The following is a 15,447-nucleotide window of genomic DNA, read 5'->3' on the forward strand; positions in this document are numbered from 1 at the left end:
AGCGTGAAACCTCGCACAGTAGTGTAAAGCTTAACACACACTGTGTAGAATGAGAAGCTTGACTTAACGTACTGGAGTATGAAACTTAACGCAACATTAGGGGAGTAAAGCATGACACATGTATAAGTTCAAAGCCTGTTGCAACGTGTGAGAGAGTGAAACTTAACACAGTTGTGGAAGTTTGAAGTTTGACGCAACAAGTGAGTGTAATACTTCATACAACATGAGTGTGGGGGGAGACTCGCACCCACGGCAGGGAAGTCCTAAAAGTTCCACGCTAAAAGCACAAACCACTATCCTGGGAATCTTAGGACTTCCCTGCGAATTTGTAATTTGTTTGCAATCATGTTGTTACGATTTCGTGAGTCAGTACTGATATTAGGTGTCTTGTTTCCTCAGAGATGCCGTACTTCTTGGAGCCCATCAGCAACGTGACGGTGCCGGCGGGCAGGGAGGTTCGCCTAGCCTGTGTTGTTGACCACCTAGGCTCCTTCAAGGTCAGTTGCTCTTCCTTTCTACCTCACTTTATGGGTGAAATGACACAAGTGAATACATTTAAGAACTCGTTATTGTATACTTTTGAGTCCTGAAACCTTGGTAACCAATGTGCTAGAATAGGAACGTATCCAAGAAACATATCCTAAGTGTGTCCACATTGTTCTTTCATCCATATTGTATGCATCAATGTTCTTGTCATCTTCTACTCCATTGATATTGGCTGCATAAAAAATTCAGCACATATTCCACGGGCATAAAAATGCACAAATCTTGGTTAATTTGATCCGATTTAAAGAAATTCTATCCCCTGCGCCCTAATTCTTGTGATGCCGACTAGATATAAGGAAAGATACAGCAGTGTTATACTGTATTTTTGCTTCCCTCTCCAGTATCAACTCTTAACGATAGCAAGCACGGATTAGAACATCTAGGAGAGGCAATTTATTATCTAGTCAAAGACAAAGAACATCGTCTACGTATCTGGACCACTTAGGTTTGCTATTGAGGGTATCTTTAAGGAATCAAGTCTTACGGAATTAATACAGTGGAACCTCTGGTTACGAACGCTTCCGACCATGAACAAATCGGTTCACGACCAAAGAAGTAGCCAAATGTTTCGGTCAGAAGTGCGTTCATTCGCTGTGAACTTGTGTTGTATTTCGTGTTTTTTTTAATTCATTTTGCAATTAACCATGGCCTCTAAGCAAGTGAAGAGTGGTAATGTGGGTAAAAAGTACAGTTTGAAGCAGATTGAAATAGAAGTGAAGAAGAAAATTATTAAAAAGTTTGAGGGTGGTGTGCATCTTACCGATCTTGCTGCGGAGTTCAAGAAGTCGAAGTCTACGATCTCGACTATTCAGAAGCAAAGAGCGGCTATTAAAGCAGCTAATGTTGCTAAGGGAGTTATGATGTTAACCAAGCAGAGGTCTCCAATGCTGGAAGAAGTGGAGAAACTGTTGCTAGTGTGGTTGAATGAGAAGCAACTTGCAGGTTCTGACGCTGCTGCTGCAGAAGCGTTCGTGAAAGATTTTGTTAAATTTGTAGAGGCAGAAGGATTCGTCCCACAACAAGTGTTGAACTGCGACGAGACCGGGTTGTTTTGTAAGAAGATGCCGAAGAGGACCTACATCACCCAGGAGGAGAAGGCTGTTCTCGGCAACAAGCCAATGAAGGGCAGTTTAACCCTTTTGCTATGCTTGAATGCAAGTGGCGATCTAAAAATTAAACCGCTAGTCGTCTACCAGTTCGAGAATCCTCGTGCGTTCAAGCAGCACAATGTGAACAAGGCCAGACCGCCCGTGATGTTTTTAGAATGGCTGCACGAGTCTTTTGTTCCCGCTGAGGGAAATATCTTGAGGGAAATATCTTGATGGTGTGCACCGGCACACCCTCCAAGTTTGGTTGGCGATATGGACATTGAGTATGACTTCATTAAGGTCAAGTTCTCCCCCCCCCCACGACTTCTCTTCTGCAGCCCATGGACCAGCCAGTGATCTCCAATTTCAAGAAGCTGTACACTAAGGGACTCTTCACCAGATTTTAATGTGACCGAGAAGACGTCTTTGACGCTGAAGAAGTTCTGGAAGAATCATTTCAACATTGTGCATTGCATCAGCCTCATTAACAAAGCCTGGGAAGGCGTCAAGTACAGGACCTTGAAATCAGCGTGGAAGAAACTTTGGCCTGAATGCGTTCCTGAACGAGATATCAAAGGATTTGAGACCTCTGTTGTGGAGGAGATCTTGTCCATGGGCATGAGCATGGGTCTTGTAGTCGATAGTGACGACATCGAGGAACTGGTTGAGGATCACGAGGAGGAACTGACGACGGATGAACTCACTGAACTCCAGAATGAGCAGTATGAGGTGCTCACTGAGGAACAGTCATTGGGAAGTTAGGAGGAGGTGCGGGATTACCAAAACTGTTGTCCAGAGGGCTGAGGAAGGGTTGTTGAGGTGGTTCGGACATGTGGAGAGAATGGAGCGAAGCAGAATAACTTCAAGGGTGTATCAGTCTGTAGTGGAAGGAAGGCGGGGTAGGGGTCGGCCTAGGAAAGGTTGGAGGGAGGGGGTAAATGAGGTTTTGTGTGCGAGGGGCTTGGACTTCCAGCAGGCATGCGTGAGCGTGTTTGATAGGAGTGAATGGAGGCAAATGGTTTTTAATACTTGACGTGCTGTTGGAGTGTGAACAAAGTAACATTTATGAAGGGGTTCAGGGAAACCGGCAGGCCGGACTTGAGTCCTGGAGATGGGAAGTACAGTGCCTGCACTCTGAAGGAGGGGTGTTAATGTTGCAGTTAAAAACTGTAGTGTAAAGCACCCTTCTGGCAAGACAGTGATGGAGTGAATGATGGTGAAAGTTTTTCTTTTTCGGGCCACCCTGCCTTGGTGGGAATCGGCCAGTGTGATAATAAAATAAAAAAAAATAATTTTGTGTGTGTGTCCTGGGGATGCGTGGGAATGGGGATTGGGTTGCGAGGAAACGGGTAATGGCAGCTACTTTCTACAGGACGGTTTGCAGGAATAGGGAAATATATGGATCGCCGTGGGAGGGAGCCTTCCCCGCAGGTTATCGTTGTTTAACAGTTGGGATCTTACTAGCTTTGTAGTGGGAGGGGGGGTTGTGATGGCTGGGGCCAAGTTTGGGAATGTCATCCGGGGTTCCAATGGGTTCGCCGTCGGGAGTGTGTGTGTTGAGTGTGTGTGTGTGTGAGTGTGTGTGTGTGTGTGTGATGAGAAAACACTGTCGGAGTCAAACTGTCTGTTTTCTCATCAATGTTTTTGAGAGCTTTACGAATTTGTAGTCCTGAGTTCATAGATGAGGAAATATCCAAAATTTATGAAATAGGTAATGATTTAAAATACCCAAGAAATGTAATTGATAAATCTTTTAAAGTTGCTAGAAATATTTTTTACAATCCAAAAAGGGACAACCTGCCTTATTCAACTAAAAATATGTTGGTTCTCCCTTACCATGAAAACTTGGTTGATATGCCTTCTCTTCTTAAGACTTTCAATAATAAAGTAGTATTCAAAAATCTTGATACAGTAAAAAAAACTTTTGATAAAGAATTACCCCCAAAATGCTGATGGATGTGTCTGTAAGATTCCTTGTAAAATTTGCGATAAAGTTTATTACGGTCAAACTGGTAAAAATCTCGAACAAAGATTAAAACAACATAAATATAGCATTAGAACTGGACAAGATTCCAATGCTCTATTTATTCATGTGAGAGATTTTAACCATCCAATTGATTTTCAAAAAGTTGAGAAAGTAGTATCCAGCAAGTCCATGGTCGACAGGAATATAATTGAATCTTGTTTCATAAAAAGCAGTTTTGACAATAATATGAATATTTCCTTTGGTTTATATAAATTAGATCCATTTATAATTAATAGAATTTGGGAAGAATTTAATAATACACTGGACAAATAATAATTTAAAAAATTTTCTTGGGTAGAATAGTTTGTTGGTGGGTTGTGCAAAGGACCTGTCCAGTTGGGCCGGCGCACATCAGGTGTTTAACCGTTGTGGGATCTGATAGTGATGTGTTGGCCAGACCCCTTATATACCTTCCTTGGATGCTTTACTTTCATAGTTCCTTGACAATGTGAGTAGTCACGAAAGCGATTGGAATTTCTCTATTCTTTCAGAGTGGTTGTTTTGAATATTCTGAAATCACCTGTTTACTTTTTTTTTATTATCACACTGGCCGATTCCCACCAAGGCAGGGTGGCCCAAAAAAGAAAAACTTTCACCATCATTCACTCCATCACTGTCTTGCCAGAAGGGTGCTTTGCACTACAGTTTTTAAACTGCAACATTAACACCCCTCCTTCAGAGTGCAGGCACTGTACTTCCCATCTCCAGGACTCAAGTCCGGCCTGCCGGTTTCCCTGAATCCCTTCATAAATGTTACTTTGCTCACACTCCAACAGCACATCAAGTGTTAAAAACCATTTGTCTCCATTCACTCCTATCAAACACGCTCACACATGCCTGCTGGAAGTCCAAGCCCCTTGCACACAAAACCTCCTTTACCCCCTCCCTCCAACCTTTCCTAGGCCGACCCCTACCCCGCCTTCCTTCCACTACAGACTGATACACTCTTGAAGTCATTCTGTTTCGCTCCATTCTCTCTACATGTCCGAATCGCCTCAACAACCCTTCCTCAGCCCTCTGGACAACAGTTTTGGTAATCCCGCACCTCCTCCTAACTTCCAAACTACGAATTCTCTGCATTATATTCACACCACACATTGCCCTCAGACATGCCTTCTCCTCGCTGCAACATTCATCACCCATGCTTCACACCCATATAAGAGCGTTGGTAAAACTATACTCTCATACATTCCCCTCTTTGCCTCCAAGGACAAAGTTCTTTGTCTCCATAGACTCCTAAGTGCACCACTCACCCTTTTCCCCTCATCAATTCTATGATTCACCTCATCTTTCACAGACCCATCCGCTGACACGTCTACTCCCAAATATCTGAATACATTCACCTCCTCCATACCCTCTCTCTCCAATCTGATATCCAATCTTTCATCACCTAATCTTTTTGTTATCCTCATAACCTTACTTTTTCCTGTATTCACTTTTAATTTTCTTCTTTTGCACTCCCTACCAAATTCATCCACCAATCTCTGCAACTTCTCTGCAGAATCTCCAAAGAGCACAGTGTCATCAGCAAAGAGCAACTGTGACAATTCCCACTTTATGTGTGATTCTTTATCTTTTAACTCAACGCCTCTTGCCAAGACCCTCGCATTTACTTCTCTTACTACCCCATCTATAAATATATTAAACAACCACGGTGACATCACACATCCTTGTCTAAGGCCTACTTTTACTGGGAAATAATTTCCCTCTTTCCCACATACTCTAACTTGAGCCTCACTATCCTCGTAAAAACTCTTCACTGCTTTCAGTAACCTACCTCCTACACCATACACCTGCAATATCTGTTACATTGCCTCCCTATCCACCCTGTCATACGCCTTTTCCTAATCCATAAATGCCACAAAGACCTCTTTAGCCTTATCTAAATACTGTTCACTTATTTGTATATTCAGTGGGAAGTCTGAATGTGCGTGGATGTTGTGCAAATGATAAGAAAGAGATGAATGTGGATGCTATGAATGAGAAGAAGCTGGATGTCCTGGCTTTAAGTGAAACAAAGCTGAAGGGGATGGGAGAGTTTCAGTGGAGAGGAATAAATGGGATTAGGTCAGGGGTTTCAAATAGAGTTAGAGCTAAAGAAGGAGTAGCAATAATGTTCAAGGATAAGTTATGGCAGGAAAAGAGGGACTATAAATGTATTAATTCAAGAAATATGTGGAGTAAAATAAAGGTTTGATGTGAAAAGAGGGTTATAGTAAGCATATATGCACCTGGAGAAGAGAGAAGTGTAGAGGAGAGCGAGAGATTTTGGGAAATGTTGAGTGAATGCGTGGGGAGTTTTGAACCAATTGTGAGAGTAATGGTGGTTTGGGATTTCAATGCTGAAGTGGGCAAAAATGTTGTGGAGGGAGTAGTAGGTAAATTTGGGTGCCAGGGGTAAATGAAATGGGGAGCTTTTAATTGAGCTATGTGTAGAAAGAGGTTTGGCAATTAGTAGTACATATTTTATGAAGAAGAGGATAAATAAATATACAAGGTATGATATAGCACGTAATGAAAGTAGTTTGTTAGATTATGGACTGGTGGATAAAAGGTTGATGGGTAGGCTCCAGGATGTACACGTTTATAGAGGGGCAACTGCTGTATCGGATCATTATTTAGTTGTAGCTACAGTTAGAGTAAGAGGTAGATGGGAAAAGAGGAAAATGGCAACAACAAGCAAGAGGGAGGTTAAAGTGTATAAACTCAAAGAGGAGGAAGTTCGGGTGAGATATAAGCAACTATTGGCAGAAAGGTGGGCTGGTGCAAGTATGAATAGTGGGGGGGGGGGGTGGAAGAGGGTTGGAATAGTTTTAAAAATGCAGTATTAGAATGTGGGGCAGACGTTTATGGTTATAGGAGGGTGGGAGCAGGAGGAAAGAGGAGTGATTGGTGGAATGATGATGTAAAGGGTGTGATAAAAGAGAAAAAGTTAGCTTATGAGAGGTTTTTACAAAGCAGAAGTGTTATAAGAAGAGTAGAGTATATGGAGAGTAAAAGAAAGGTGAAGAGAGTGGTGAGAGAGTGCAAAAGGAGAGCAGATGATAGACTGTCAAGAAATTTTAATGAAAATAAGAAAAAAAATTGGAGTGAGTTAAACAAGTTAAGCCTTGAGAACGAATGGATTTGACAGTTAAAAACAGAATAGAGGAGTTAGTAGATGGGGAGACGGAGGTTCTGGGTAGATGGCGAGAATATTTTGCGGAACTTTTAAATGTCGACGAAGAAAGGGAGGCGGTAATTTCATGCACTGGCCAGGGAGGTATACCATCTTTGAGGAGTGAAGAAGAATGGGATGAGAGTGTGGGGGAGGTGCAACAGGTATTACGTAGAATGAAAAGGGGTAAAGCAGCTGGAACTGACGGGATCATGACAGAAATGTTAAAAGCAGGGGAGATATAGTGTTGGAGTGGTTGGTACTTTTGTTTAATAAATGTATGAAAGAGGGGAAGGTACCTAGGGATTGCAGAGAGCATGTATAGTTCCTTTATATAAAGGGAAGGGGGACAAAAGAGATTGTAAAAATTATAGAGGAATAAGTTTACTGAGTATACCAGGAAAAGCGTACGGTAGGGTTATAATTGAAAGAATTAGAGGTAAGACAGAATGTAGGATTGCGGATGAGCAAGGAGGTTTCAGAGTGGGTAGGGGATGTATAGATCAAGTGTTTACATTGAAGCATATATGTGAACAGTATTTAGATAAAGGTAGGGAAGTTTTTATTGCATTTATGAATTTAGGAAAGGCATATGATAGAGTGGATAGGGGAACAATGTGGCAGATGTTGCAAGTATATGGAATAGGTGGTAAGTTACTAAATGCTGTAAAGAGATTTTATGAGGATAGTGAGGCTCAGGTTAGGGTGTGTAGAAGAGAGGGAGACTACTTCCCAATAAAAGTAGGTCTTAGCCAGGGATGTGTAATGTCACCATGGTTGTTTAATATATTTATAGATGGGGTTGTAAAAGAAGTAAAAGCTAGGATGTTCGGAAGAGGGGTGGGATTAAATTATAGAGAATCAAATACAAAATGGGAATTGACACAGTTGCTTTTTGTTGACGATACTGTGCTTATGGGAGATTCTAAAGAAAAATTGCAAAGGCTAGTGAATGAGTTTGGGAGTGTGTGTAAAGGTAGAAAGTTGAAAGTGAACATAGAAAAGTGTAAAGTGATGAGGGTATCAAATGATTTAGATAAAGAAAATTTGAATACCAAATTGTGGAGGAGGAGTATGGAAGAAGTGAATGTTTTCAGATACTTGGGATTTGACGTGTCGGCGAATGGATTTATGAAGGATGAGGTTAATCATAGATTTGATGAGGGAAAAAAGGTGAGTGGTGCGATGAGGTATATGTGGAGACAAAAAACGTTATCTATGGAGGCAAAGAAAGGAATGTATGAAAGTATAGTAGTACGAACACTCTTATATGGGTGTTAAGCTTTGTAAAGTAAAAGGACACAAGTGCAACTAATGTGACATTTATTGTGGCAACGTTTCGCTCTCCAGGAGCTTTGTCAAGCCATTACCGGTAATGGTAATGGCTTGACAAAGCTCCTGGAGAGCGAAACGTTGCCACAATAAATGTCACATTAGTTGCACTTGTGTCCTTTTACTTTACATATTGTCGGTAATTCTACCAATGTTAAGCTTTGGTTGTGAATGCAGCAGCGAGGAGGCAGTTGGAAGCAATGGAGATGTCCTGTCTAAGGGAAATGTGAGGTGTAATTATTATGCAGAAAATTCGGAATGTGGAAATTAGGAGAAGGTTGGAGCTAATAAAAGTATTAGTTAGAGGGCTGAAGAGGGGTTGTTGAGGTGGTTTGGTCATTTAAAGAGAATGGATCAAAGTAGAATGACATGGAGAGCGTATAAATCATCCCCTGCATGCATCAGAGGATGAAAAGCTGTAGGCCTTCTCCCTGAAAGCTGGCTGCCTTGGATCAACGTCTAACGCAAGCTGGACGCCAAGATATTGTCCAGTGTGGTGAGTATGGTAAGGCACTGCGTACCCTGTTCCAAGGTTCGTAGGTTCGAGTCTCCTTCAGCCAGAGATCAGTGTTTATATATATATATATATATATATATATATATATATATATATATATATATATATATATATATATATAATCCAAACACTATCATTCTTGCATCAATGAATATGAGATTTCCACCCCCCGTGGCTTGTCTTGCATAGATAAAATCACCAGTCTGCGATTGTTTGCAATATATATATATATATATATATATATATATATATATATATATATATATATATATATATATATATATATATAATCCAAATATTATCACTCCTACATCAACGAATATGAACGAAAATTCATCTTTGATGGAAGACGAAGTACAGTATGTGAATAGGTAGTCTGAAATTATCAGCCCATCACCCAAGGTGTAAGATGATCAGTTTCATGGTCTAAAGCGTAAGCACGTGGATGGAGACTTTTTACGCAGTAAGGTTATGTGTAGCATCTTAGAGATGAGGTCACAGATGAGCAAGTCCCTCTAGTGGAAGTTGGTCATGCTGAACAGTTGTTAGCAAAAGAATTACTGAATATATCCCTTATAGCAAGATACCATGGCGTTGCAGTATCATGCTTGAAATGGTTTACAATACCGACTAGTTGATAAGTAAGACACATTTACAACACCAGAAATCTTTATTAACGAAACGTTTCGCCTATGCAGAAGGCTTCATCAGTCGAGGTTCCGATATTATCATACCTGCATCAACTTATAAGAGTGACAACTCAGCGAATATTTCTCAGTAAAAAGTTCTCGTGTGTATGTCTCCCAGTACTTTTATTTGACCTGGACGTAGTATGTGTGTTCATTTAGTGCCATGGCACACGACCCTCCCGCCATGCTATGCACATATTAAGTGGAACATGAACGTCCTCTCTCTCTCCCCTCACCACTTCTCAGCATTGCACCTGTTACTGCCATTTTTCCCCCTCTGTACCATTTTCCTCTCTCGCTGATACCATTTTCCCTAAGAGCCTTTCTGTTGTCACGTCGATTATTCATTCAGTGAAATATTTCTTTCACCAATTCTTTTACAACTCATCTATGCCTTTCAGTTTTTCTTCGTGTACGTTCTTTTCTATTCTCTTGTTGTTTATCACTTTGGCAACCGAATACTCCCTTGCACTTAATGTACTGTTGAAATACTTTATGTTCTGAGTTTGTTTTCAAATCATTAGAGTCTTGATATAATTCTCTTCAGCATTACAATCTTTGTAAACCTTTTAAATCATAATAAATTAAAAGCAAATTCAATATCAACAAAGACTAAATCTGCATCACTGCGTCACGTCACATGTCCTCTCTGGCTGGATTATGTGACTTCCCGCAATGGTATACTTTCTTCATGTCCTTCTTAAAACTGGATTTACATTTGTATATTCTTAGGATTTTTTGAAATGATCAAATAATGTATGTATAATGTTCGCCAAGACCATAGTCCTGGCACGGGTCCCAATCTTGCGATGACCCGTCTCTGGCTCCCGATGGAGAAAGGTTTCCACAATGATGCGACGCATGCCGCTCAAGCGCCCCTCTGGTCAGTTCAACTGGTGCATCTCATAAGCGACACCATATGTAACTATGGACACTAGCGAGGAGGAGGATATGTCATTATCACAGGTAACAGCTTGTCTGGTTCGTTGACCCCATGGTACACTAGTGTGGCCGCAGTCATCTCTGGGTCCTCTTCGGGAGGGAATATCACCCCTAGTTGCCTGCGGAGTGTCTCAGTAGCTTCGCACTCTAGAAGATAGTGTGTTAGGGGCCGCTGGACAACGTGCTGACAGTACTGGCACATCTCCTCCTCAGCCTTGTCTACCATCATCTTGGCTGTGGGAAAGCCCAAACGAAGCCGATGGATGGCGGTACACTGCGCTCTGGACCAGCTTCTATCATATGGAGGGGGTTCTCCCTGAGTCGCTGCTCGGTACCACTGTTGAGATGGGGTATCACCTAAGACCTCCCCCATAAGTTTCGTGGCTCTGGCAGCCACCAGTTTGGTCTGTCGTAGGCTGATTGGGACAGTAATCCCAACATGTGGATAGTCTGTTGCTGCCTTGGCTGCATCATCTGCCGCCTCATTTCCCCGGATGCCAGCATGGCTGGGGATCCAGTTCAATGTCGATCTATTACCCTGAACTTCTAAGGCTGTCATTATGCTCAGGATCGATGTGATGAGGTGAACATTATCCTGTGGTTGAGGATGGGAGAGGGCATTGATTGCAGAGGTGGAATCAACATGTATGACAGGTCGGAGTCGATGTCGTAGGGCATGTGACAATGCCTGCTGAATCGCCACCAGCTCAGCTTGAAGGATCGTGCAGTGGTCAGGGAGTCGCCAGCCTTGTGTGTGACCATTGTGGTACAGTCCAGCTGCTGCTCTCTTCCTGTCAGGGTCGACAGAACCATCTGTGAAATACACTGCACATGTGCCTCCCTCTGCCAGTGCCATGCTTGTCTCAGCATGATTGCTGAGGGTGTCTTGACTGCAGAGACACTTAGAGATGGGTAGCTGCATGATGAAAACATCGGCTGGATCTGGGCGCCAGGGAGGTGGTGGATGGTACCCAGCAACAGGAAGGTCACAACTCTTCTCACAGAGCAGCTGTACAGGCAGCAGCTTCCGCCCAGCAGCACAAAACGAACGAATCCAGGAGTAGTCCGTGAAGAGTGTGGGATCTTGTGACATGGTTGTTAATATCCGTCTCCTTAGTGGGGTACCTTGCTGCCGGTGCAGAATCGTGGCCACTTTGCAGGCGTTTATGTATCTTACTCTGTCAGCCAAGGAAGGAAGCCGGGCCTCAGATCTGAGACATACTGTGTTGGTCCAGATGGGGGCACCAAGCATAGTTCTTATCGCCTGGTTTTGTACGACCTCCACCCTTTGCCTGCTCTGCGGGAAGAGATGAGCTAACGCCGGTGCACCGTAGTCAATGAGCGAGCGTATAGCTTGTATATAGTACAAGCGAAGTACATCTTTGCTTGCCCCTGCACGGTGCCTCGTCATGGCTCTCATGGCGTTGAGTCTGAGTAGAGCACGTGACCTGACATACTCGGCCTGTTTCTGAAAGGTCAGCTTTTTATCAATGTAGATTCCCAAGTACAGGTAGGAGCCTGTCCACTCAAGTTCTATATCCTGAATACGTAATCTATTCACAGGATCTGGTCCCTTGAACATCATTGCAAGAGATTTCTCGGCCGAGATCTTGAGGCCTAGTTCCTTGCAAGACTGCGTAATTAGGTCCAAAGCTCTCTGAGCCTGTCGTTCTAAATTGCCTTTCCCATTCACTACGAGTGCAAGATCATCAGCATAGCTGAGGAGCTGTGTACCACTATGAAAGGGAAGGCTCACAAGTTCCTGCATAAGGATGTTAAACAGGGTAGGACTGAGCACACCTCCTTGTGGCGTACCGTTTTCCAGGGTTTTAAAGGAAGAGTAGTGTCCCTGAAAGCTGACACAGGCCTGCCTGCCCCTAAGGTAGGACTCTATCCAGGCCAGGAGGCGTCCTTTGATTCCCTTCCGAGCTAGTATTGCCAGAATTGCTGTGGGGCTGGCTAGCTCAAATGCCTTCTCAAGGTCGAGGTAAACGACGATACTAGGTTTTTTGTTGCTATCAGCAATCTGGCTTAGTAGAGTGGTTATGCACTCTGCTGTTCCCACTCCTTTGGTGAAGCCAAATATGTGATGATGAGAGGGTCCAAGTTTCCATAGGAGGCGGTTTAACACCATCCTCTCAGCAGTCTTGGCTAAGCAGCTGGTCAGCGATATGGGTCTCATACTGCCTGGGTCCTTGGGCTTTGGAATTGGTACGATTGTAGCTTTCTTCCAAGCTGCTGGGAGTGTCCTGGCCCTCCACGACTTGTTAATGACGTCTAGTATGGCCTCCCATCCACTCTGCCCAGCCCGTGCAATCATGGAGTACGTCACACCATCGATGCCCGGGGCAGTGTCACCTGTGTTCTTAATGGCACGTCGGAGTTCCAAGTCCGTGAGGTCTACATCAGTCACATCTTCCGACTCACATGCAGCTTGTATCGTTAGCTGGCGCTGTGGCAGAAGATCCGTCTGTATATTCCGGATGTCCTGTGGGAGCTGAGTGGAGGCTCCCCTGGAAGTGAAAAGCTCCACTAGTTTCTCTGCTTCCTGGGATGGGTTCGGGTGTGCTGGTGGCCTCGGCTTGCTCTTGCCAGTTGCTATGTTGAGCTTGCCCCATATCTCAGATAAGGTGGTGTGATGCCCGAATGTTGAGCACCACTCCAGCCATTTCTCAGTTTTTACTCTGAGAGAGATTCTGCGGGCATGCTGCACAATGGCTCTCAGAGTATTCCTGTTCTCTGCCGTAGGGTTACGCCTGTATAGCTTCCTAAAAGAGTTGATGCGGTGGTTCTGCTCCCGCACCTCGTCGTTGTAGAACCACCAGTCTCTTTTGTGAGTGCGTCCTGCGGACTTCTTTGGAATTGCGCACTCTGCTGCCTGGATGAGAACAGTGATTAGCTCCTGTTCAGCCGTATCACAGTCTTCAGATAGAGAGTATGTGGACCACCAGTCATGAAGATAATCCTGGAACACCTTCCATTTGGCCCTCTTTACGTCCCATCTAGGAGGCAGCACAACTGTGGGAGGCCTGTTGATGTTGAAGGTGGTGATCACTGCAAAGTGGTCACTGACAAGGTGAGGATGAGTTTCCCATGTGGCTCCTGCTGCGAGTTGTCTTGACCCAAAGGTAAGGTCGAGGCAGCCACCCAACAGGTGTGTGGGGTCTCCATTGTTTAGCAACTTTACCTCTGGAATATCGTGTAGGAGCATTGCTATGTGTCTGCCAGCAGCATTGGTTGCTGAGTGAGAGTGCAGCATTGGGTGATGTGCGTTGAAATCTCCACCAACAATAATACACTCAGTGCGTGCTAGTGCGAGGAGCTCTGCAATGTCGAGGGTGTGTCTTGGGTTCTTGTAGATGTTATAGATGGTAATGGGCGCCCCAGGTATGTGCACAAGGATGGCCTGTACCTCGACATCCTCCCCACAGTCCAAAGGGTTGGCTATAACCTCGTGAGGTATTGTATTGGATACAAATACAGCTGTGCCTCTGCAGTGAACGCCCGGGTCCATGTGCCGAAAATACCCAGCAAAACCGGGTAGTCTTGGGCACATAGTCGGGACAGTCAGAGTTTCTTGTAGCAAGACGATGTCAACCCGATCCCGAATTACTGCCTCCAGCAAGAGGTGCTGTTTGCTCCTTAGGCCCTGAATGTTCCATTGTAGAACCTTGAGGGTGTGATTTGGTACCGAGGTTATTCCGTCGCTGTTGTTTCCTGAGCTGGAGACTGAGTCCTGCCCGCTCTGAGAACCTGCAAATTCATGGCATCCACTGTCTCCTCCTCGGTCAGCAAGCACACTCTCAGGAGCGTATTGACCATCTGCCGGAATGTGCTCTGTTGTTCCGTGGAGTTGATTGTGTTGCAAATAAGATCCGTGAACACCTTGATGAGTGCTACGAGATCCTCCCTGGTGAGAGCCTGATTTGGGGTTGGGTTCGAAACAGTGGATATTATCTGGGCTGTTGTGGTCTGTAGGGACTGCTGAGGGTTGGATTTCTTTATTGTATGCACCGTGGTCTGTTGCTGTTGGGTAGCCGGGATCTGCTGGTGAGGTGCCAGTTGAGTCTGCAAAGCGCCTGTGCCGGGTAAGGAGTGCCTGCGTTGTTGTGCTATGGCCGGTGGGGGCTCGTTTAGTGCCACCTGCTGATCGCATTGACCAGATGCACCCTGTTGACGCCTCCTGTTCCTCTTGTTTCTGTTTCTTCGTTGAGGTAGTGGTGCAGGAGGTTCTTGACCTTGACGCCTGGTTGAGACTTCGAGGGTTGGGAATTCCTGGGCATTGACTTGGGTTAGCTGCTGAGAGATCTGCGGTATGGCAGCGTTCTCTGCACCCATCGTCTGCTGAGAGTGATGATCCGTCGTAGCCTGTTGCCGAGTTCTTGGCGTCTTCCAGACTCCTTGAATTCTGGCGAGCCTCTCGGGGCATCGAGGATTCCAGGCATGATGTTTCTGCCTGCAGTTCGGGCATTGTGGAGTGGGTGGCGATGCATTTTTCAGCTTGGTGATGCATTCCTCGGTAGGGTGGTGCTGGCTGCAGACACCGCAGATTACTCTGTTCGGACAGAGTGCACCCAGGTGTCCATAACGCTGACACTTGAAACAGCGAACTGGTTCTGCTGTGAAGGTCCTGACATCGTACTTGCCCCAAGAACCGAGGTCCAGCTGGGATGGCAGTGGTCCTACATGCTGAATGAGGACCTGTCGGGTTGGTGCGTTGCCTGCCGTCTTTGCCTTGAGACGTTGAGCTGACACCACACTGGGGTGAGCTGCTACTGCCTCGATGGGCATCATCAGCGGGTATCGCATCACTACACCCTTGGTGATTTTCTGCCGAGAGTCCAGTTCCTCCAGGGTGAATGAGCGATCTGTCTCCATGACTCTTTTCAAGGTGGTATACATTTCCTTGTTGAGAGGAGTCAATATTGGTTCTCCCCTCAAGTTGAACCATATCTTGAACTTCAGGTTGTGTCGTGATTCCAGGTATGAAACAACGCCATAGTGGGTTCTGTGGTCCCCGTAAGACTTCACCTTGAATTTGCCAGGTCGGTTGAGCTGGTTTGCCTGCTCCTTGGACGGACGGCGCTTCTTCTTGTTGTCCACAGTGTTCCATTCCTCTTGGTTTTCGGGGATTGGGGTGTTTATTTCCT

General features: G+C 44.7%; 1 protein-coding gene across 1 annotated transcript in view; it reads left to right on the forward strand.

The window, feature by feature from the left end:
* Positions 1–257: 257 nt before the first annotated feature.
* LOC128687137 (lachesin-like) overlaps positions 258–15,447 on the forward strand; it is a 201,653-nt gene continuing 186,463 nt past the window's right edge. The window contains exon 1 of the mRNA XM_070092805.1: positions 258–497. Within this exon, the coding sequence (XP_069948906.1) occupies positions 402–497 (96 nt within the window). The 5' untranslated portion in view covers positions 258–401. The remainder of the gene's footprint in view (positions 498–15,447) is intronic.

The sequence above is a fragment of the Cherax quadricarinatus genome, chromosome 40 (genome assembly GCF_038502225.1).
Source record: "Cherax quadricarinatus isolate ZL_2023a chromosome 40, ASM3850222v1, whole genome shotgun sequence".
Classification (NCBI taxonomy): Eukaryota; Metazoa; Arthropoda; class Malacostraca; order Decapoda; family Parastacidae; genus Cherax; species Cherax quadricarinatus.